This window comes from Motacilla alba, chromosome 3, assembly GCF_015832195.1.
Source record: "Motacilla alba alba isolate MOTALB_02 chromosome 3, Motacilla_alba_V1.0_pri, whole genome shotgun sequence".
NCBI classification, from domain to species: domain Eukaryota; kingdom Metazoa; phylum Chordata; class Aves; order Passeriformes; family Motacillidae; genus Motacilla; species Motacilla alba.
The window spans coordinates 53,881,666-53,907,279 of NC_052018.1; the positions used below are offsets into that span (position 1 = coordinate 53,881,666).

The 25,614-nt window shown below is 36.8% G+C and overlaps 1 protein-coding gene across 1 annotated transcript; it reads right to left on the reverse strand.

Annotated features, from left to right (window-relative positions):
- Positions 1-523: 523 nt before the first annotated feature.
- Positions 524-24,987, reverse strand: LOC119699109 (vesicular inhibitory amino acid transporter-like). The gene is made up of 2 exons (XM_038132156.1): positions 24,793-24,987; positions 524-1,675 (listed from the first exon to the last, which is right to left on the reverse strand). The coding sequence occupies exons 1-2, from the start codon at positions 24,985-24,987 to the stop codon at positions 524-526; spliced, it is 1,347 nt and encodes a 448-aa protein (XP_037988084.1).
- Between the last annotated feature and the right edge of the window lie 627 nt (positions 24,988-25,614).

Below are 25,614 nucleotides of genomic sequence, written 5' to 3' on the forward strand. Positions count from 1 at the left end.
CTTACATAAAAACCAAAATTCACTGATTTGTTCTGTTCACATGTTGAATTGTAGTCTGCCAATGAGGTGAAATAATATTTCATCCATTTTCAATAATAGATCTAACAATAGAATTCTGTGATAGCACTCACTGTAAGCTAGTTTTGATAGCTTTGAGACTGAACAGTATCTAACCCTATGAAGAATTCTGGTTAATTTGGTGAAATCACTTGTTGTAGTAATTTCAGGATGTGCATGCCAAGTATGACTGAAACCATGTAGGATTACTTACAATTATTTTCATGTTAAACCATCTCCAACACCTTTCTTTTTAATGTTTTAAAGAGGCCTAATTTTATATTTTTTTGGCTATGAACGTTATTTTCCAGTTTGCTTAGAGTTACATAATTTTCCAGTTAAAGGCTTGAATCTGCAAACATTTAAGCAGATGCTTAATTCCACCTAGTGACAAAGCTTATATGTATTGACTAACAGGGTAAGAGCATTTATAAGATTTACTCCTTATTTGTCTTTCAGGAAATCTTTACACTCCTCCAAATACTTCAAGCAGCCCTTTTATTGAGCAAACTATGCCTGCAAGGCTACAAAGGAAGCCCAAAATAAAAACAGAGATATCTGCACATTTCTCTAAGAAGGACAGTTTTTTCCATTTAAGTTTTAAATGGAAGAGAGAAGGAAGAAGAAAAGTCATAGCAGCACCTGTTACACTGCCTGACAAACCCATCAACAGGGCAAAATATGGTGTGAACATGGCCATCAAAAGAGTTAACAAGAGAAATGAGCCTCTTACAGTCAGAGCAAGTAGTGGAGATCTGTAATTGGAATGGTTGTCTTTAGAAATACAAGAATACACAATTTCTGTGGCTGCAAAAAAGGGCAAAGGGTAAGAAAGAAGAGCCTTGGTTAAGAGACATAAATTCACTAGGGTTTCAAGAAATGATGGCAGGTTGTCAGTAATAACTTCCTTTGTCTTTTCACCCCAGGTCAAGAAAGCAGTAAGTGCAAAGGTTGTTTTCAAGATACAGGCAAAAAAATGAGTCCAATTTAGCATACACCTAAATTCCCCTGGGTTTTTCATATTACCTTCAAGTGTGGGAAGAAATATTTGTGAAGTGTAACTGAAAATGATCACCCCCACAGAGACCAAGAAGTCCTCAAATTCAAGGGAGAGTCTGAATTTTGCCCAGGACCATTGATGCATTTGTGTGAGACAGTAAGTTATCACTACAAAGATGATAACAAAATGAACCAAAGAGCAAAGCTGGCTGAGTTTGGAAACAATTTTGAGAGTTCTGATAAATATACAAGGCAACAGAGTAACAAATGCAATTACAGACCAAGTTTTCTCCGTCACGGGTACATACGGGAAACTGTGTGACAGCAAGTTCCCACTAGCAACCAGATACAAAATACATGTCATGATCAGTTCCATCACTTGGGTCACATTGACAACTACGCCACCCAGATTGGGAGACAGCTTTTTGCAGCAGGCATTTGCAATATCTTCGTATGTGTCTCTCACTCTTACCAGTTGCCCATCTTCATTTTCTTCATACAAGCAAGCAATTAGAATTTTGCCTGTGTAACAGCATAAAGCTGCAGCCAAGACAATAAGAAGTAGACCACTGTATCCACTGTGGAGGAGAGCATACGGCAATCCTAGGACAAATATTCCCTGAAGAGGAAAAAGAGAGAGAAAAGATAGCACAAAATCCCCCGGGAAAAACGTTTACGAGAAGTTGCACCCCCAAATCAGTCCTCCACTAAATATTGCTTTCACCCACCTGCATGGTGCAAGTACTGCTTGCTCCATTCTACTAAGTAAGTAACAACCATGAGAAATGTGTTTATTTATGATAAATGAAATTACCAGCAAAAGTAACTACTTCTATCAACACACTTGTAATGATAAGCTGGGAAAATGAGAATGTGACTGAATGATAGAGTCAGCTTTCTAGTTAATTTTTAACGCTGATGTGATTAGAAGCACATTTTAGAAGGTTCATAGTTAGTTATTCAGTCAACATGCATATTAATGAAACAGGTTCAGTATCAGGAAAATTAAGCATCTGTAGCATCATCTGTACAAGTTTCACTCCAATTAAAAATAGCAGTGTAGATAGATTCAGTAATGACAATTCCCTTCAGTCTAAAATTTTTAAACAGATCTCTGGAGAGAAGATGGCATGAGAGTGCATTGGACTATGCTTGTGCTTCCTCCACAGCTTCTGTCCACCTCACATGGCCTTTGCTCTTACTAAGTCCTCTGATAAAGTGATTTTTCTAATTGCTGAGGTTCTAGACTGTGCAAACTTATTTAGGTGTTTAAAAATACATGCAAAACATTTTTTTACTAAGCAGTTTTTGAAAAGAACATAGTTTGACTTGTTTTATCTGGTAAAATAAAGAAGGAATTTTACTTTCACAGAACATTAGAGGCACTTTGTCTTTTTCCTTTCCTCTCTGTATTAAGGGAAAAATTACACTTCTATGTGGTTTCATTTCCATCAGCATAAAACCAACAAAACCCCCAGAAAAGAGTAATTCTTACTAAAAACACCCAACCTAAGATGCTTTTGTGACATTTCTCTTTTTGTGTTACAAGCCTGAAATTAGGAATTGCACGAGTCGGACTGATGAGGCATTTTTATTCATGACAACTGAAGAAAAGTAAGGAGGAAACAAAACACGGTTATGCAGAAATACAAGTAGTTCAGCAGAAATTTTTACTTCACTATTTCTTACTGCACCCATGACATGATGAAATCTGAGTAAGTTTGTTCATGTTATTTATTCTGGCCTGACAGAAGGAGTTGATTTGGACCACACACTTAGATTTTATTTCTAACCAAACCTGAGCCACCCTATCTGCTCTGCTAAACATATGAACCCCCAACAGAAACCCCTCCCCACAGAAGAGGTGACCCATTCTTCTCTCACTTCCTGAGTGGGTAGTGCTGTTGACCTTCAGGAGCCAAAGCAGAAGAGGTGAGCTTAATGGTATAAATCTTAATCTTGGACTTCATCATCCACAATCATGATCACGAGGGCATGTGGGAAACCAAAGTTCCAGGCATGCTTCTGCCTTTTGTGTTTTCCATCAACTCCCTCAGGTTTTATGCCTATCAGACAATTTCTGTGAAGACAGTCTAGGAGTCCATCTCTGGTGGAGCTCATCAAGAAGGCAGGTGCCCATCTCAGCTTTGTAGGGCTTATACCTAGCATCCCACTTCTAAGTGATTCAAGTACTCCCAAGCCTGATCCATAAGGAGGGCTCTGAAGACAGGCACTTTTTAAAGCACTAAATAATCATTGACATATAAAAAGTATTCTTCTCCTTTTCTAGCCACAAAATTGCCGTTCTTTTTTTGGGCAGATTGTGGGGTGAGCATCAATCATGAAAGAAAGAAGTCTCTAAATTAGAGCAGTGTTTTTTCTCTAAGCCAATGAGAAAAACAGAGTACCTATTATGTGAAAGAGCAGCGTTGCCTAATTCACCAGGCTTCACTCTAGAAGCAGGTATATTCAGCTTTCAATTGAATTAGAACTGGAAGAATTAAATACATGCACTAATATATTTCAGTTAGAAAGGTCTATGCCTTTATGTGTTGAAACAGAAGTACCTCAGTTATTATTACTGAAATATTAATAAAGTCATTTACCAGATACATTTTTGGTTGTTTTCCATGACTTCATTTACAGCATTGGTTTTTTACAAGTCACAGATGCTGTTTCATTTAGGAGCTGGCACATTCAACTACACAGCTTGTGGTACTTAGTCACCCAAATCTCTCCACTCAATGTCTCCATTCTAATACAGGTCTCATCACCCAACTACCTTGCAGTGTAATTAGCATTTGTTTTGTACAGCAACTTCACATAACTGTTCAAAATTCTACCCTTTTTGCCATCAAGCAGTCTATTTTCTCAAAAAGATGAGATATCTGGCTGCATCCAGGGTGCAGGTAGCACATATGTAACAGTAGCTTTTGATATGATGCCATTTTTAATCACAGCATTCACTGACTGGAAAGTTAGATAGCTGCCTAAAGAAATGATTTTGGTTTCTTTCCTACGAAAACAATCCTTGGAGAACATTTGCATAACAGATTGAGTTTAAAAGCATCACAAATAAACCAAGTCTATTAAAAAATCAAGAAGATGAAGCCACGGAGTCATCTTCCATATTGACATAAGAACAATGATGTTTTCTCATTCAGTGCAGTTTCTACCAAGCTTATCTCATTTGTTCCATACTCAGAGTGTTAGTATTTTGCTGTCTAATTTGCAACTGGCAGTTCAAACACTATCTGTTGACCCTAAGGGTCACTGTATAATTAAGCTGCAGGTGAGTGTCAGCACAGGCCTTACCCACAATGGCTTCTCCCCTGCTGAATTCAGTCTGTTAAGGACAACCAGCCTCAGCCCAAACCAAAGCAGAAGACTTTGAGAGACGTTATCACAGCCATTTACAGCCCTCCCCACAGGTGCCTGCTTTTCCATGCTTAATTGTTAGTTTAATCAGAGCATAACATAATTCTGACCTCTAACATCTCCTTGCTGTTGTTTATACTGAATAATTTAATTCAGTACCTAACACAGACCTCAGGCTGATAGAGGTGGGGGTTTTGGGGTTGATTTTTTTTTCATTTTGTGAGTTCAGACCTTATTAAACAAACTTATTTTTGCCTATATTTTTTTTTCTTAAAATTATGTATCACTGGTTGTCTATCCCAAAGTTTAGAGTTTAGAATTTCTAAATTGAACATTTCTACAGAAACTCTTAAGTTTTTCTTTCAGCTGATATCTTTGACATCTTTTTTCTCCAGAGTTTGTAAGCCTCAGCTCCCAATTACTAATGAAAACAAACATTGTGGACATAGGTGGTTTTGCAGCTTTTTGGATACAGAGCATGGTTAGTGAAGAGAAATGAGAGAACACTGACTATGCCAACAAAGTAACTAAGTCTTTAGTAAAAGGACAGTGCTTCTTCTACCCTTCCAGGAACTTTTTTTTTCTATTTAAAATAAAAAATAATAATAATAAAATTTTACAAAAACTTTGTTGATGGTCACAAGAACTCAAAGAACAAACGTAACTTTTCTAGACTTCAAAACTCATTTTGTATCTGCTGTCCTGTTCTCACCTTTCCAAAGAAATATTTTTTTTGTTAGGAAAATTTTCTGAACATTATCAAGTTTAAATAGTTTTAAAAAATAAACTAAATAAACTGAAAAAAATATCTTTAATAAATTATTTTACTGTAAATGTAATGTAACAGGCACAGGCATCAGTCTGCATTCTCTGGCTTGCAGCTGTTCAGCAACTTTAGAGCATTGCTAAAAGTGACTTTTACATGGAAAATTCCTCTTCCTTAAAGAAATCCTTTCATGGATGTTGAAGAAGGTGCCTTTTGTGCCCCTTTCACAAGAAATGAGTGCACAGAGAATGCAGATAGAGCACGGCAATATTTCACTGATTCCTTGCTAGTGGAAAAGGGACTCAGGTAATTCTTGCACCACTTATCATTGCACATGTAGTTCAGCCTGACCCCAGCACTTGCATTTATTGAATCTTCTGATCTTGTGTTCTCATGTCCAAATTATAGCACAGACGGCCTTAGCTGTGAGGCATCAGTTAAAAATGAGCAGCAAAAGGAACTGTTCCCTAAATTGCCTCATAACTCTTAGTTTCAGCATTCTGTCTGAGAAGTATTCTAGTCTGAGTGGTTTTACTTCCAACAGTTCTAGAAGAAAGTCAAATGTGTTAGCTCTAAATATGCTCTTTTAAGGTGATCTCTTTAAGGAATAGAATATTACAGGGGAAAAGCACTCATACATCTGGGGACAGAGGAGATGGAGTTTTTGAAACAATCCTCTGTAGTGGAGCATCTTGAGTGGTTGTGTTATTTACCATCACTCCATTCACCCTGGGTGGGAAAGAAGCCCAAACCTGCCCAACAGGCTGCATCTTCCCTTGTGTCCCAAGACAAGTTTGCAAGGCATGGGTATTTTCAGCCTAGACTGAGGATGGAAGTGCACTGTTCTTTGTCAGTCACTGTGTCTGGGTGGAGGTCCTTGTCAAACACTCAGAGCAGACTTAGCTGTAAGCAGCTGGGCCAATGCAGGAGAAAGGACTGAGGGCTCAGCTGGTGACCAGCCTTTGAAGAAATAGCAAGGAGAAGAGAAGAAAGGGCATGAAAGAAAAATTCAGAATCAGCTAGCAGCTCATTGCCTTGTCAGAATACTCCCAAGCAGAAGCATCCAGGCTTGACAGTTTTCACCAGGAGTCACCAACCCACTTGCAATTGATTTTGCAAAAACCCAAGGAGAACAGGAATTCCAAATTACAACTGCACATGAAAACACTTTGCTGATGGTTTGACTACAATGCTTGAACTACACACGAGTGTTTCCCACACCAGCAAGGCTGGCTGCTCATTTAAAAATACCTGATATCTGGACCAGTGCTGAATGCAAAAAATGGACTTTCTGCTATTATTTTAGTGAGATGATATGATATGATATGATATGATTGATATGATATGATTTGATATGATATGATATGATATGATATGATATTATGTCCTACTCCTTTACCTCAGGGCAAGCATCTCCCCAAGGAATAAAATGTGTTAAAAAATTGAAAAGTGAGCATGGACAGGCTCACCAGAAAAAAAAAATCAAAATTCCTTATTATTCAGTTTTAATGCTTTTAGATCCAAGTAAAATAATCTGTTTCATAGGTTGTTTTAACCTGAAATATGACAATTTGAAAAAACAAAACAAATTTAAAGGTAATTAAAAAGTAAAGAAGATCAAATCACGGTCAAAGTTGAGGCATGTCAAAAGACAATGAAATTAAATGGAGTGAAAAGAAATGCTGAAAAAAAATTATAGAGGAAATTATTTCACTTTAAGGTTTAATCATATGCAAACATAAATTAAGAAATGAAGACGAATTTAACTGAAAATTATTCCGTTAGGACAATTCTCTTATATGCAGAATACATGCTGATATGCCAGACTGCCAAATTAGCTCTGATTGCCTTTCTCACCATCTGCAGTTACTCCACTGGAATGGTTCATTTGAGTCTATTTTCCCCAACTAGGCATTTGATTCCTTACAGGAACATAGGTTAGACATAGAAACTATACCAGAAAGCGTCCTACCTGAATCTTCTTGGAAGATCAGGAAGATAAATTCAAGATCCCTGCTTCTCAGTACAATTCCGCAAAATATTTAATTATGTTGTTTAACATTTGTTGCTCTTTGAAATAAATAGTTTTTCCAAACAGATGCAAGCCTTGGTGGCTGTGGTATTTATACAGAGAAGGAACTTTATTAGTAGTAAATTAAAAAACATTGCAAATCCCTTACTGTCATGCCATGATAAGAAAGATATTTGCTTGTTGACCTCTGTGGTCTTCTTCCTTTCTCAGCCATCACTGTGATCACCGGTGATTTTGTATCTTCTTCTAAACTACTGTTGACTACATTGAATAATTCTGGACCAGATGCTGATTATTCCCCCAGGTAACTTCCTAAACACTACTAGAAACTCATTCCTTTGACAATACATACATATTGACAGTAACTTTTGGGGAACCTGTCACTTAGGTAGTTGTTAATCCATTTAAGATGTACTCTGTGGTTGCACTAATTTTTAAATCAGCATGTTGCGTATTAATGTGTCAAAATTCCTTTTAAAAGTGTAAATATATTATTTATCTTTCACTGCCTAAATTACAATGACATAAAAAAATTATTTGAAGTGTGTTTAATAAGGCCTGTAAGAGCTCTTTCTCCAGAAACATAATGATTGACACTAATTATATTTCTAGCTTTTTATTCTCAATCAATTAAAACATGTAGTAACAATTACATTATTTTTCTCAGCATTGTTGCCAGGTTTCACTAGTCAGAATTTCTATGGTTTTTAAAATATTGGGATGATATCCACAATCTCCTGAAAATTCAACATTTAGTAGCAAGCACTGAATAAGAATATTACATGGTCAGACGTGTTTTTTGTTATATCTCCCAAGTGAAAACTTGCTGGGCATTCTGCCTTCAAAATTCTATTGAGATACATTTTAACATCCATTTTAAATGTGGTTATCTCATAGTTAATTGTCCAAGTCTAAGCTCGGAAAAATTAGGCACATCAATTTAAAATTCACACCTACCTTAAGATAGGTAATTAGCAGAGCTGAGATGAATTTCCTTTCAGAAATGCCTATGCTGAGAATAAAGTGTGCACACACTGTAGAAACTCAGAAACTTAAATTTTCCATGTCTTATGCCAAATAGCATAATGCCTATCATGAAAAATTACAAAATACCACACTCTTCTCCTGTGCTATGAGCATGTCCTCCTGGTTCTCTTCAGGATCTACTTATGAACAGCTACATCTGTTTTTCAGAATTAGGAAGATCATTAGAACCTCCTTCTACTAATGTAGGAAATCATTGTTGGAAAATTCAGTGAGCGATCTCAGAGAAGATGAAGGTGATCTTACAGTAGAAAATCTCTAAGTTAATTTTTCCCATTCTTACATCCACATATTCTGGTGTCTGTCTCAGTGACTTGGCCAGGATCATTTGTGTGCACCAAGGGGGACAAGGGATGCCAACAGTCCAGTGCTCATTATGTCTCTGGTGTTCACCTTGGATAGTGATGACAAACAGATTTTTGATTCATCTTCTATACTCTTCTGGAACCAATGCAGTTTCAGATGTTTTGCCTCACTATTTTGTCTCATCCCTCATAAATATTAGGCAAAATTCCTGACTTTTAACAGAAGTATTGTTTATCTTATATGCGTGTTTCATAAATACTATGTTTTACTCGGTTCCCTCAAGACTTATCTATAGGTCAGTTTTTCTACTCTCCTTTTAAATGAAATCACTTATATGCTGCTCCCTAGCAGTTAACACACACCTTCCTTTTTCACTTTGTTCTGCTGTTATGGCTGGTACTTTTAGACAAGCATACACAGTCACATAGATAGAAACACACTTCCATTTATACCTAATTTTTGCCATGATTAGTATCTGTTTCAAATTTTTACACTAAACCTAGACTTTTTTTTTTCGTAATTCCTAAAAATTGCTTTCTTACTGTCCTAATTACTGAGAGATGCATTATTTTCTCTCATTGTTACTGTTCATAACATATAATTATTACACTCACCTTTTATTTCTCCCTTTTGCTATACATATATTAAAAAAAATTAATTGATATATCCACTTCACTCCTGAAGTAGGAGGGATATTAACACATTGGTATACTATTTCTTAATTATGAGATGTGGTTTCTGGATATCTCATAAATTCTTGTTAAACAACTTCAGTTTCTTTCCCAATGAGCTGTCTGTATTTATTCTTCCTAATCAATTATCTCTCATAATTTTCTCTGGGTTTGAAAAATTCACTTTTGAAGTACCAAGTAGATCTATTACTGTCCTCTGTTTCCCCATAATTAATGTAATTAGATCCTCCAATTTGTTCCTCTTTATCCAATTTAATGAGACCCAAAAGAGAATTTTCCTATCCTAGGTTCAATACCTTTTGTGTTAGATAATTATCATCTATAATTCTTAGAAACTTCAATGATGTTTTACTACATACTGCATACAATGTCTACCATAGGTCTTTAAAACTGAAGTCACCAAGAACAGTACAATTTTTCTTTCCAGACAATAGCTCTAATACAGATAATCATCTCTCTAACACAGAGTGCCACCCTCATTTCTTTTGCCTGTTCTTTTTAGGTAAACATGCTTTATGTAATTATTTGAAAATTCTGGCTGCATAGATCATCATGCATTTGCAATATCAGTTATATCCTATTTCTTCTCTGCAGTAAGAACTTCCATTTTCCTGACTGGATATCCAAACTCCTGGCACTGCTCTACAGATGTCAGGAAAAGAATTCATCTACTTTCCCTCTCGGTTCACAGTTTGTTCACAGCTCAGCTGAGTTTGAATTCAAAATACTATGAGCTGTTCTGTGGAAAACTTCAAATATTGTCTATGGCCTGTCTGACCTTAGCAGCAGATCCATCTCCTTTAATGTCAGTTAAAAATCTTCCTTTAACTTCAGGGATGGTTGAATTAGACCTCAGAAATCTTGTTTTTCCTGATTTTTCGTATTCTTTCTCTCTGCCAGTGCCAGCCTGTTTCAGCTGCAGAGAGGACAGGGACTAAGGTGTTTATTCTGTGATTAATGCCTTGAATTGCCTTATATACTGACAGAAACTTTAGAAGTGCTTACCTGTCTATCCTTCAGGTACCATAAGTAGATGATAAGGCAGATATAGGCTGCTCATGAGATGCTGCGATAAGGCAAGCAGGTAAAGAAGCTGCATGGTCTGCACAGCAAAATGCATGTGTCCGTTTGATTGACAGAAGCCACTGATTTTTTTTCTCTTTTTAGTGGCCATATTAGTCTTAAGAATCTCCTAAAGATAAGTGGACAGAGGAAAGAAAATGTCTGGGAAAATAAGGGGGGGAAAATTGCTGCTATTAAATGTGACAGCTGCTCCCACAGGCTTTGCTATTGGTTTAAATATTTGTTCCAAAACTGAAGTATGCTTGATGCTTAATTCCTCGTGGTTGGATGGAAAATGTTAGTTTGCATAAATTCAGAGCTCTCTGCAAGAATGAACTGAATCACACAAAGAAAATTTCCCAAGTAAATTACCTTTTAAGAAAACATTCTTTTGCTTGGTCCAAAAGGAGAAAGAAGGCTTTCATAAAAAGAATGAGGGTTCTTATTATGTGTTATGTATCAAAGAGGAAAAAGAGATGAAAAAAGTAAGGCAGTTAAAACTAAAACAAACATTATTCTGAAAGTCAGTTGTGTGAGCAACGTGGACTCCCTGGCTGCTTACTTATTTCTCTCATTATAGACCAGGATTTCACCTGAAGGCAGGCAAGTGATCCAAACATCCAGTACAGCAACATGCAAGTGAGTTCCACAATGGTATGGTCAAAAAGAGCTTGAGGGGAAGCAGAGGAGGGCTTTGGGAGACTGCAAGCAAAGCAAAGCAGTGGGGAGTCAAATAAGTATATTTCAGTGTTCACTGACATAACAAAAGGAAGAATTAAAGTGCATAGAAAGTTCAAACTCAGGCTGTGAGAAGGCATTTGGCTCATTAGGAGTTTTCTTGAATGCTGCCTGGATGGGACAAGCCACAGTTCAGCAATGCTGAAGAGGAAATGGAAGAAAACAACTCTATACTACAAAGAATTTTACATTGGGAAAAAGCCTTATTCACCTCTGAGAGTTGAAAAGGAAGCCAGGTTACATCTACTAGAAGCTGAGTTATATCTTCTGAACACTGGCATAGGATTTGTTGTGAATAAAAAGTGACTGAATCCTCCCCTGGTTGATATTATCCTGTTCTTTCCTCTGCACAGACCTAACCACCAAATTTAGGAGGATTCTTACTCAAGCTATAATGACTTCTAGAGTTCGGTATATAAAGGGGAAATTAGTCTTAGAGCACAGCCTGGGGAGAATATAGTTAATAGTCTGGATGAAAGACAGAAATAGTGTTTTGAAATTATGTTTGGTCTCCAGGAATCAGTAAAATCACACTGTATTCCTCTAGAATATATGAGAAAAAATGCTGGTTTACTATTAGGCTGTGTATACGCAACAAATTTCCACTGCTTTTCCTTTCTTAACCTCGCTTAAACTTCAGTGGCATCCCTGAAGGCTTCTACCTCTATGATAAAAGAAGAAGCAGCTGATTTTACTGCCTGATAATTCATCATGCACAGATACAGATAAAGTTGAGGTTGCAAATGAATCCACATAATGGAGGTGTCTGTGTCCTATAGTAACATAATTGCCAATGTTTAACAAAGTAGAATAATTCCCCTAATTTCAAGTAGATTAGACAAACATTCCCAAACAGGCATAATTAATAACAAAGAATAAAAATAAAGGTCAGAAAAGAAATATGAGTGGGTTTTATGGCACGCTGTGAGTAATCATCATAAAAGCAAAGTTAGCTAAACTATCATTTAAATAAAAAGAAAAAAAATTAATACAGTTCTGGATTGTGAAACCAGGCATATGACATATAAAATGCACATTGAAAACATTGTTTTAAAGTCTCTAGATGTAAAATGCTTGAAGAGGTATGTGCAGAGGTATTTCTCATTCTGTAGCACAGAGTGTGATAGAGGTCCCTGACCTCTACTGACCCATGAAAAAAAAGGACTGGAGTTACAAAATAACTAATATTCCTTTTCTGTGTCTGTTTTGTTTTATTTTCCTCATTTTTTTTCTTTTTTCATTTATTTTCTTAGTCTGCAGTTGCACTGGAAAGACAAAAGTTGAGGGAACAAACTGGGGACCTTGATTATTTTTGACACTTGATGAGGACCTCAGGTTTATTCTTAACTTTCACATACGAGAGCTGCCCATGGGGCGAAATAAAAACACTTCTTTCATTATTAAAACAAAGATAGCTAAGCATTTGCTGTTAAAGTTTGCGTATGAAAAAAGACTTTTGTTTTTTTTTCCTTAACAGGAATCATTCTGATAGTGCAGAGAAAATGTCTCAGCTCTATTTTGTTCATGCACTGGTGCTGAGATGTAAATAGTGATTTCATATTTGAGAAATTGATTTCAAGGCTGCATTTAGTTTCTGTTCCTTTCTCCTAAATGACATTAGTTTCTGTTCCTTTCTCCTAAATGACATTAACTTCTTACATTCAAATTTTTAGCAAAATCACAATTTATTCACAAGGTGTAATTAACGAATTTTAGGTGAAAACTCAGGGGCTCTAATTGAAGTTACTAAAGTTACTACTTTCTTTACTGTCTTTGGTATCCAAGGAAATTATCACTTAGCATCTATGAATTGGGATAATCTCGCCCAACTTCTGTCTTAAACAGACATTTAATGAATAAGTGCACACAGCAGCAGAAGAGACGCACATGACAAATCTGCCTTGCTTTTATGCACTCTTACTAGGAGCAAGATTCCTAACTTTTCCTTCCTAAACATAGCAAAAAGTTAAGCTAATCACAGAATCACAGAATATCTGAGTTGGAAGGGATCTGGTAACTCCAGAAAGGATGGATAGAAATAAGGATCACCAGGTGACCACTTGTTCCCACAGTGTAGGGCACTTGTTTTAGGTTTGGGAATCTCCATCAGAGGTGTAACAGATGTCACTCTGTCATCTCTAGAGTCAGGTGAATTCCTTTACAAAGGCCATGAGATGGTGGCATGTCCTGGAAAAGCAAAGGAAGAGTAAGAAGCTGGATAATTTGGTAACATGATTGCACCAGGGGAAGCAGGAAGAGGGCAAAGCAGGGCTGTTAGGTAAAGTGCAGAACATCAGAACATAAGGCTGTGAACCAAGGGGTAGGAGAATATGATGGGCAAGAGGCTGTGAGGAAAAATGACTGGATATGAAAAAAACCTAACTCTAAGCACAGGACAGGAATAAGGAGAAAGCTGGAGGGAAAGTATGCATTATGCAGCTTTCTGATTAGGAAAAGAAACCTTCAGGGGTGGAATGGCAGCTCCTCACAATTTAGGACATAGAAAGGAGTCTCTGAAATCCATCCATGGAGCAGAGGGAAGCCTACAGTTTTGTAAAGGTATTTTATTTTTAGCCTGAGATGACAACAACAAAAAGTATAAAAGGAAGAGCTCTGAGAGCTGCTGGTTTTCCAGCCAAAGTGAAAGAAATCAGCAGGAAAGTAAAGGCAACAGGGGCAGGAGTGGAGAACTCATTTTAAACTCCAGATTCCAATTAAATCTTAGAAGGAGATTTTCAAGTCGCTCAAGGGAAGGTGGCTGAGGAGATGTCATTTGGAGTTGCAGAAATCATGCAGACAATGAGACAAGAGCAGGGGTTCAAAACATAGTGAGATAGAATAAACTTCAGTGCCAGCTTCTGGAGTGACAGTAAAATGAGAGCAACAACGTGCTTTGTAACAGAAAAAAACCCCAAAACTTCTTTTAAACAAAATAAACAAATTCCCTATAAAAATAAGATACATTGTGTCTATATTGCATATAATTCTTATTATCAATCCATATTTTTTCAAGCTTCAGTAGAACTACTCACAATTTCTGAAATATCCAGATTTAGTCTGAAATAATTAAAGTAGAATGGTTTTAAAACTGAAAAGAAAAAAGTTCTCTGCTTATCAGGGAGGAACTAGCCTGAATCAAACATGATTCTGGAGGTGAAAACAGCAACAAAAACCATCATGAATAGAAATGCCTATGTAGAGTAAAGAAAAAGGCCTGAAATGGCCATTGCTACTCATAACATAAAACAATAAAAATTGCTTATTGTAGAGACTACAAAATATTATCTACTGGTGCTGTAATTTGTGTCAATTCAAGAAATGGACTGAGAGAAACTGAAATGGATAGCAGTCTGTGTGTATGAACTGAAGCAAATGTTTCTTCACTTTGACTCATATGTTTACATTTTTGAGAAGTAAATATTAATTTTTTTTTTTTTTAGCTATTTAGTAACACAGCATTGTACATATGGCAAAACTAGTGCCACTGGCCAAGAATACAGAGAAACATTGCCTTCCAAGAAACATGGTGTATGTGGGGAGAAGAGGAAGACGACATACAAATAGAAGACAATTTCTTTTATTACACTTTGGGGGTAAAATGTTTTATACAGCTTACTGTGCTAAAACTAGATTACAATATATCATATTCAATACTGTGTTTGCGGTTTTTTATTTTCTCAGATAGCTCCATTTGCTCATTCAGACAGAGCTTGTACCATTTCAATGAATCTACTGCTGTCAGCAATTATATACACTGAAGTAAACTGTAGATGAACCATCTATGGATTGTTCAGAAGAAGCTTTGCCATGTGGAAAGTCTGCTGCAGAAACATCACTATTTCTGATTCTACCAGCGCATTATAATAATTCAGAAATCCTTTACTTTCAGCATTAAATTCTCATATGCACTTACAAGTGCTGAGCTTGTCAACTTTTATTTCTTGATCAACCCTAGGGCTCACTCTTTTACTTAACAAAAAAATAAGTTCCCTTCTGAAAATTTTCTAATGGAAGTGAAGGAAGTTTAGAAAAAACAGGAAAGGAATATCATATAACAAAATATTTTACTTTCTGTTTCCCGTCACTCTGTTCTTGCTGTCTTGGGAGGAATGTTATCCTGGGAGGAGTTATATGAGTCAACATGGTTTATTAAAACAAATTTGCTGAGGTTGCATACATCAGAAGTTTAAGAACAGGGGCAGAAAGAACATTTTAAGAAGAATATTTTCCAGTAGTGATAGCTGGTCAATGCCATGTGCTATACAGAGGAACAAGTATACAAATTATCTCAGCCACAGAAAGCTGGTGAATAATTATAATAGGTAATTTAGGCTTTATTTTGAAAGTTAACTGTCAAATGCAACACCACAACAATGAACTAGCCAAATATAACAGACACAGATATTCAAAGTTGCCCAATAACAGTGTATTTAAATACCACGTGACCTGTCATGAATTTAAAAAAGAGAAGGAAAAAATACACCGTCTGTTTTAATTGAACTTGTTAAAAATGCTCGCAGGAAATGATGATACCAAAGAGTATGGCAGATTAATTTGATTTTAGTATAGTGGCAAAGTACATTGGCTATTCCCTTCACCTGAGGGAGCCAGAGATCCTTGTTCTGCAACAAGTTGTGGCACATTGGGTTCTTCCATGGAATAAAGGGATCCTTGCTTTCAAGCAGCTGGCAGTTACTCGATCCTTTGTTTTTGGTAACATTTCAAAGAGTATAATTTTCATAATGCCACTATCCATTTATTTCTGATATCATATTTCTGTCATTTTCTTTCTTGGCCATCTGGATTTTTAAGATGGAATGCCCATTTTTATGGCTGAATATTCTAAAGGTACCCTTATCAGATTCTTTTGCTGATTTATCTTGTGCTCAGCCCCTACAATGAGCCTCAAAAGCTATGGAATCAATTCCTTATAGAGAAAAGAGAAGAAACTAAATCAAATGTCAAGCTGGTTTATCACAGGCTACATTTAAACAATCGTTATTTTGTAAAGAGTTTCTGTAAAATAGGAAACATTTTGAGACTCACTTTCAAAAATTGCTTTCATTATTGGAGCACCTGGAAGTCCTTGAATGTAATCCCATTGTGTAAAGCAATGTGCAAAAAAAGCACAAAAAGATGGTGCCTTCTCCAAAGTATTTAAAATACAGGGGTAAGATAACAAGAAACAAATTGTCCTAAGGTGACTTCATGATGCTTCTATCCCCAATTATCTGCTCTGTTTATGCTGGATATTAAGTTATGAACCTTTAAGACTGGTTCTGAGTGCAAAGGTGAGGAAAAGAGGCGTGCAGTTGGTTTGCAGAAGCTGCACTTGCCCCCTCCCCATCCTTCTCCTGGACTGTGCTGTCTGCAGCACAGACAGTGGGAGAGAGCTCTCCTTTGCTTTTTAGTTAGGTTTTTTTTTTTCTAGCTAGCTGAGGCAGAAAAGTTCCCCTGACTGTGGCTTATCTTTTCCTTGGAGATGTTCAGACCTGCTTTGGACCAAAAAATCCCAGAAAAACACTGGGAGCTCACACCTGCAGCCCACCAGGGCCCAGGACACGGCATTGACCAGCTCAGGGGCGACTGATAAGAGACTGAGCAAGCCAAGCTACAAGGACCTTCTGAAATTGCCATCCCTTCAGAACAGTGAGATGTTTTATTGTTTAATATTATTAATTTTTAATGCTTGTGAATACATTGCTTATTAAATAAACAGGTTTTTTTCCACTTTTCTCCAAGGAAATCCTTTCCCAAAGCAGCTGGGGCGGGGGGGGGGGGGGGTCGTCTGCCCTAAACCAGGACACAAATATGGGCAGAGAGGGGAGTCAAGGAAATCTTGAGTCAATATCAGATACTGTGAGTCAAGAGAGCAAATGGCGGTTTCAGTGCTGCTTGTAACTGTGCAATTTTCATCAAAAGGGCATTTCTAAGAGTATCAGAGGAATATTTTCATAGAAGTTCAGAGGAATGCTTGTTTAAGTACTTACCAAATTGAAAATGGTAATTGTAACTGGAAGAAGAGAGATCAAAATCAATAGCTGCAGGAAGAATAATGGTGGATTATTATAGAAAAGATGAGCAGCTTACACGTGATCTGATGGTTGAAGAGTTTCTTGCAAGAGCTAGTGGTCTTATGAGTATATGGTTATGTTACACCAACTTTCCAGGTGGGTATGCATGGAGTGAGCTTGAAAAGGTTAGGGAAAAGTGTATTACTGTGGCCCAGAATGGGGAATTTTAAGTGCTCAGATCAGTTTTAGCCTTGTACCAGACTATGTACTAGTGTGGTTTTACAGTAAAAGTAAGCAGGACATGGATCTAGTCAGAGTGTGAGGATGTAGAAAGAGGCCTGAAAGATGATGCCAGATGATAGGCCTGCACGGTAGCAAGGACAAGGACTTAGGCAGTGATGCCCATCTCCAGGGTGCTTTGAAGATTCCCTAATGGTGAAATGAAAACAAAGAGGCCTGGGAGTAGGAGGCACAATGTCCAAGTTTCTGAGGTACTTACACATACCATTTATTTCACATGTGTTATGGGACAACCAGAAATAAACACACCCTTTTTGCAAATATATGTAAATGAGCATGTAAATCATACTCTGTCACTTGACAGACTGTCTATCAAGCTCTAGCAACACCACTGATAGTAGTTGGCCTTTGAATAATGGCAGGATTTAAAGCTCTTAGATGGAGAAATACTTAAGCTGAGTGAGATATAAAATAGTTCAAATATTGGCAGACTCCTCTAGTGCATCCACCCAAAGAATTCTGCCAGTGTTGGAGGCAGTACTGCACCTTGCAGGTACTGGAGCAAGGTGTTGGACCCAAGGATGGGTCCTTATGGCTCCCTTTCATCTCAGGATCTTCTGTTATTCTAAGACTCTACGTCCTCACTAGGGACATCTGTTGGCAAGCTGAATTTGGCAGCATGCTAAAACAACTTGCAAATTCCAATTCATGCAGAAGTTCATGTTATTACTTGTTGGAAAGTACCACTACAAGGAAAAGAGTTGAGCTGGTCTCTTCCAGTTTACTTGCCACACTACTGTATGCTTACTTGCTAGTTCTTTTGTCCTTTTATATGCACACAATTTCTATTAACAGCTGCTTCATGTAGGAGGACTCACATCTATAAAACAGCTGTTCTAAAAGATTACTAGTAGTAGATTTTCCAGATGAAATAATTTTTAAATTTATATAACAACTGAACAGTCAGTTGTGGAAGACTGAGAAGTCTTCACTTACAAGAAATAGGCACTTGCAAACTCTCCAGCACTTTCTTTACCAGACTGTGACAAACTGAACGTCAACCCCAGGATAAGTATACTATGCAATCCTACACTTCAGTAAGTGACTTAATTGCTGTTAGGAGTAAACTGAAGATAATAGGGTGGCTTTGAAGTTTAGGTGCTGAAATACAGAGATTTCAAAACTACAAAGCAAGAAGAGTTTCTGCTAAAGTTTTTGGAAATGATAGATAATTGACATTGCTAAAAATCATATGCCAAATATGTACATTTCTTGAAATGTAAGGTTATAATTTGAGGTTCTGAACAGAGTTATTCATATTTCTTTAAGCTCAACAGTGCTTCTGGCTGCTGTTAGCAAAATAATGAAACATTAGACAGGTATGTCTGTAAAACTCAGGTAAAAATCTGTTAAAGATATAAAATAAGGTATTGGTTATAAACAAATATTTTAAAATATATCTATCTTACACTCAGTGGAATTAAGATATTCTGATTTAAGACTGAGGTTTCATATTAAATTCCATGGGTTTTTTGAGTATTATACTTTAGAATGTTGCCCTCTCATCTGAGATAAACATTACATATGCTAATTAGCTTAAATAGATCAATATAATTAACTATATAATAAAGTATATCAGTCATAGCCAAAATGCTGAGACTATTGGAATCATTTATGAAGGAGAAACAGAGACATCTCCTGTAACTCTCTTGTGACTCACCTGTTAAGAAATGCAATTTTGAACACGTGGTGAGGATAAGCATGATCTAAGGACTGCTTTAACTTCTAAAGATATTTTAATATGTAATTTTAACACCTAGAATGCTTAAAGAATTGCAATACTTTGTTCTGTTGCTTGTGTAATCCATGCATTTTTTCTGGACTTAAGAGCTAGTATGGAGCTTTCTGAACCAGTAGTCCATATGTTGGGACTATCTGTATGTCCAAGGAATAGTTTTGTGGACTAGTTGTGCTATATCGCTGTTTCTACTTGATGGAAAATCTAATATGGAGTGGCTTAGGAAAACTGATCTGACACTCCTAAAGTTTCCATAATAGCTATAGTACACTATGCTGATGTAAATCCACTCAACAGTCCCTCCCTCACACGTGATCATTGCCCAAATAATGTGATGACATAAAAGTCAAAACCTACAAAACAGCAACTTATATCCCACGAGAATTATCCAAATATTTATTCCTGGAACAATTTTTGATGAGCCACCTCTCTATATTTAGGAGTTCTGTCTTCATAACATTTTTTAGTGTTTGCAGCTGACCAAGGAAAAAGCAGACTGATGAAGTGCATTGTCTAATGTGATTTATGGGAATGGCAGTTAGTTAACTCAAAACCAGTCTGCTGCACTGTGCTTACATGTCAAATGAAGAGATTTCTCTGAATTCGATGTTATTTCTTTGTTGCAGGATAAGACACTTTTGATAAAGAGCTTTTGTGATATGAAATAGGGTTGGGAATAGAGAAGATATATATCCTGAATGCAGCCGTCTCTGTACTATATGAATATGTGCACAAAAGAAGCCTACCACAGGGTCTGAGCTGAAATAAGACATTATACAAAGTAGTGATGTATGTCTGGAATCTTTTTTTCCCCTCAAGAGAAAAAGGAAAACCAGAGCACAAACATTAGTTATAGAATCTTCTCCCCAAAAATATATCTTTTATTAATTGCATTGCATAATGGTGACATTCTATCAGAGAAAAAACAGATCTGAACTTAGATGGCTCTCACCAGGCTTTTTTGGGGTCTGGCCATAAGGGTTTGTAGTTGCAAGCCTTGGAAAAATAAATTTGCCAGTACTGCTGGTGCATTTCAGCTAAAATCATACTCACTATTTGGAATTTTTATGTGCACCACAATAGTCCTAGTATCTTGGAATTTTACTTTGTGCCGTCATTTTTTGACATTTCATTTGGAAACTCGAATTACTTTCTAGTCCTAGTTTAGATATCAGCATTGGGCATCTCCCTTCAATTCTCAGTGTCACATCTTGATAGGAAATGGAGAAGTTAGTTTCTCTCAGATGTCTGTAATTTAGTTCAGAATATGACTTTAGCTTCAATGCATACACCTTCAGCTTCAATATATAATGTATAATTCAAGGAAGTTACTGCTTTGTGCTGAAGAAAAGACTGACCCTTGTTCTCACGTCTGGAAAATAAATACTTAAGATCAAGCACTGCAGTTAAAATCCAAGCGGCTATTTATCCAAACATGACTAAATCATTTAATGTTCAGGATGAGAGGATTTATATCATTATCTAATGACCTTCTTTCTAAGCACACGACTATGTAAATATTTATATTTAGAAAATAATTAAATTTTGTGCCAGTAAAGCTTAACGTGAGGGTGTTTAGACACCCCTTAGATGTTTGCCTTTATATCTTCAGAGTCATGTCTACTAATTCTGTTCTTCAGCATCAATGTGTTTTCAAGTTAAGTGTTTAGGAGCTGCAGTTACCTAAGTTAAAATGAACTAAATTGGAACCCAGTTCAGAAATATGGTTATAAAGGCATGCAGTGAAAGGTAGATGGATATTCAGGTTTTAAAATTATGATTATTGAAGTCTTGAGTCTTTTCTAAACTAATGTATAATATACAGAGTATAAATATATTGAGAATATTTATGATTACTACTGCAATAATTCATAACTTTTTATTGACACATTGAAAAATAATGATTAATAATGCTAATTTAATTATTGTTATTCCTAGAAGCACTTACAGTAGTCAAGCACCCTATTGTGTTTCTCTGATCATGGAATAAGAAAATTTCTCCTGCTGCAGGTATTTCTAATCTTTGTACAACCTAATTTTTTCAAAAGGAAGAGTATGAATGTTGGCAACATCAGATATCAGATGCATCGAATCAAAGAGAACATTCAGCATCATTTCACATCATTTTATTTGGAAAAGACTCTAAGGTCAACAAGTCCAGCCTTTGATCAAGTACCACCTTTTCACAAAGAATGTGACACTAAGTGCCATGTCCAGTTGTTTCTTCAACACCTTCAGGGATGGTGACTCCATCACACCACTGGGCAGTCTGTTCTAATGCTTATCAATTCTTTCAGTGAAGAAATAATTCCTAATGTTCAACCTGAACCCCCCCGGCACAGCTTGAGGCTTTGTACTCTCATTCTGTCACTGTAGCTGCATGGGTAGCCCCATGCAGCTACAACTGACTTTCAGGTAGGTGTAGAAAGTCAAAAGGTCTCCTCTGAGCCTCCTTTTCTCCAGGAAAAACACCCCTAGCTCTCTCAGCTGCTTCTCACAGGACTTATGCTCCAGACCCTTCCCCAGCTCTGTTGCCCTTCTCTGGACATGCTCCAGCACCTCAATGTCTGTCTTGTAGTGAGGGCCCCAAAAATGAACAGAGGATTTGAGGTGTGGCTACCCTGTGCTGAGTACAGAGGGGCGATCACTGGCCTGGTCCTGCTGGCCACACTGTTGCTTATACAGCCCAGAAGTCCACTGGCCTTCTTGGCCCCCTGGGCTCAGCTAGCTCATGTTCAGCTGCTGTTGATCAACCCCCTTGGTCCTTTTCTGCTGGGCTGTATTCCAGCAAGGTTTGATACATTATCAAACAGAGAAAAACTGTGCAATTATATTAGTCTGTATTTTAAAGACTGTTCCGACATCACAGTACAGAAAGCCACTTGAAGCCTTCTGGTAAATGGTTGACTTTTTTCAGTGTTAGGTCCTCCCAAGACCTAAGTGGAGATTGACTCACAATGGTATAAACTACAGCTATAAATTACACAGTATATATTATAGGTGAGATTAACATTATTTCATTTCTTTCCATTATTTCACTTCTCCTTCTCTCTAGTTTTTTTCTCCATTCTCTTGTGCCCCTTCATGACACAACATAATGAATGCCTTTTCCTTTTAGTTTGGCTTTCTCCATGGTGTTTGCAAAAATCTTACATGTGACAGGCAAATTAATAGCCTTTATTGTCCATTGGTTCTACTGTGAAATATTGTACCATTAGAATGTAACTACTTTCTTCTTTGTGACTATTGCTTTGCTTATCCATCCAGCGCCACTGTACAAGTCATTACAAATAATTTTGGCCTTTTACTGATACATGCAAAAATGCAACTTGCATCACTCAGCCAGATGATCCTGTACATTTTCCCATTTGAATGAACTCAGCTTTATGGTCTCTGTCCTCACCCAGATCAACCAAACACAGGTTTTGATTTGCCTGTGCAGTGCTGGAATACGAAACATGTTTCCCTGGAAACTTAAATGTCTGAAGCAATCATTTACACATACAGTATCAGCACCAAAAGTGCATATTTTTTCAGTTCAAATTAAGAACAAAATAAAAATCTCTTCTTTGTTTGAAAATACATATTTAAAACACTGTGAGGAATACCTTGTATTTCATTTCAGAGATCAAATATCTAATTGTTCCCATAATAAATCTGGATTGCAAAATATTATATTTTTTAGACTAATTACATTCACTGGAATAACTGTTCAGGATGTTTCAAAATTCTGCTGAAATGTTTACCTCTAATTGCCATGCAAAACACTTCTGCCCTTTCCTCTGGGTAGGGCAAAACAACTGTCATTTTATCAAAGATTGTCTTCACCAGTCAAGAACGTTTGGATTGTTTTAATCATTCTGTTCACAACTCTGACTATTCTTTTCAAAGCTATTCATAGAAATTTCTTTTAACTGTTGTTTTCTACTGACAGAAGCCCATTCAATATTCTCCCCTCTCTCCTCTCCTGCCTTTCCCCTTGCCTTTCTTTGCTTTGTTTCAAAACCAAATTATTTGCTCGCAATCCCAGGTATTGGGAAACAGGAATGATACGAATATGTGTACACAGATTCACATACATGGTTGTACATGCACACAGTTAAATAATGTGTCATTAGGGCACTTTGGTTATATTATTAATGAAACTGCAGTTTCCAGGCTTTGCAACCTTCAGCCTACCTTAGAAGGAAACCTCAATACAGCTGTAGCCAACTGCTTTTTAATGCTAATTTCTAAAATATTTTACCAAATGAGAGTCATAGTAGGCAACACTCAGCATACTGAGAGTTTTGAGTAGGACCATAGTTACTGATCTGCTTGGATAATTTAGTTTGAATTTGATGTGATTTTAAATAGGCAACTGCATATTTGATTGCGTTTTAAAATGTGTTATTAGTCTATTTTTAAACTGAAACCTATATTATTAATAATTAACACAGCAATATTTAGGATTTTTGGCACTTTCATGTATTTACAGAGGCTTTTTTTTTTTTTTTCGTTTTTCAGAAAGGAGAACAGTGGTTAGAGAACATGATCTGCCAAAAGGTCATACAGAAAATATTGACAAAACTGACTTCCAGAATCAAATCTTGGCTTTGATGAAATCAAATGTAAAACTCACAGAGACAATGGGCTCTCATCCCAGACTCCTGTCCTAGATGCTGCTGAGGGAGATGGAAGATAAAATGAGTTACTAGAATGCAGTTGGGGTATTTTAGTACTTTCACACTTTTATTCACAGCTGAACACTTTCAGAGTATGATATGCTACAGTGCCCTGTTATTGCACTGGCTCTCATGTGGTGGTGCTCATGTTTGAAAATACACCAGGATTAGAAATATATCCTTTTTCTCCTCCTTTGCAGAGCTGAGGGATGAACTGGGTATGTAAACAAATGTTCATCGGCATAATCAGACTTGTGTAACACTGGAAAGATTATTTTTCTATAATTGAAGTGGCATAAAAAAGTGTTTAAGCAACAGTTACTGGGACTTAGATGTGTCAGTGTATGCTGCTTTCTTACTATGTCAGACAGAAAGTTAGTGGTAATGATAGAATTATGTAAGGAAATGAATCATGAAAAGTGAGAAAAAGATTCTGAAACATTTAATGCTAAATTTAAGGATTTGGAAAGATAGTCAAATTCCACACAGAATGCTGGGACCAAATGCTTTACGTCTATTCAACCTATTTTCTTTAACACTGACAAGTATTATTACACTTCTTGTGCTTCGTGCTTCAATTTATTTCTAGTTTAACTTACATGTCAGTAAATTTACATCTGACGTCAGTCTGGCTCTTACCATCCTCTTTTTATTAGATGTTTACCTCACATTTCTATCAAATATCTCTGTCACTGAATTCAAATATGCTTATTAAAGATAATGCTGGCACTGCCAGAACAGGTGCAATCACCACCCTTTCAATTTTACCTAATTTAAACACTTTTTAAACCTCAGATAACATATGTATAGTTTTTCCCTTTGGAACTCTGTTTTATCAGAGTGCTAATCTTATGCAGAAAGATTCAAATATGTGAGTAATAAATTCACAGAAACCTTTTAGAATACGCAAAATGATGGTACAGCTAAGTAAATTACAGCAGGCTAAGGGATGACCAGGTTTTTCAAATGATGAGTAGAATATGTGTGGAAACAAAAGGTTACCTGAATGGCATTTGTCACATTCCATCCTGCTTCCCAGCTGGTGATCAGTTTGACCTGGGCATGTGGCAAGGGAGCTGGGGACTTGTATTCTGGATCCTGGTGACAAATATCAAGTTCAAATTTCAGGGGTCCATCTGGTTCCTCTCTGTTCTCGCTGTGAGCTCTGTTCAGTTCATCGCTTTTAGCAAAATTCATGTGCTCTTCATCAGTGTCTAGGAAGCTGTCCCACCTCACCAGTCCCAAAAAGAGAGATGGTGTTTCTCTAAAGCATTTGAAAAGAGATGAAAAAGTCTGCTTCAGGTGAGCCATCCTCAATACCAAGTATAAAAGTAAAATCTTTCATTACTTGTCTTTAGTTCTTTCAGCAGTTGTACATTGTCAAACCTTTTGGTAGGTTAGCCTTGATAGTGTAGCTGTGATTAATGGAATTAGTTGTCCTTGGTTCATTTATTTGTGGCTGTTTCAAATGGCAGTTAAAGAAATATCTCCAAGGTCTTCAGTATACTGCCCAGAGCAGCATGTAGCAAGACTTAGTATTCTGCAAGCTTCAATTTACAATTCAAATTGTTTTTTCCTTTTACCTATGGCATCTAGGTAGATCAGTCATTCATGAAGCGTCTACAGGTGGCTGCAAGAATCTTTTCCTGGAAATTATGCATGTTTCTAATACAAATAGATTGTTCTGCCAAAAGGAAAAAAAAAATTGCTTCATTAAAAACTAGAGCTGATGGACTGACTGCTAAGAATATGCATGTAAACAAGTTCGCTTTTCCAGATGTGAGACTTTTCTGCTGTGTTTTCGTGTCTACAGAGGTCAGTAGA

Coding starts and splice junctions, on each gene's coding strand:
- LOC119699109 (XM_038132156.1), bottom strand. CDS start 24,987: ATGAATTTTGCTAAAAGCGATGAACTGAACAGAGCTCACAGCGAGAAC. Junction 1,676..24,792: donor ATGTGACAAATGCCATTCAG/GTAACCTTTTGT, acceptor TTTCCTCTTCAG/GGAATATTTGTCCTAGGATT.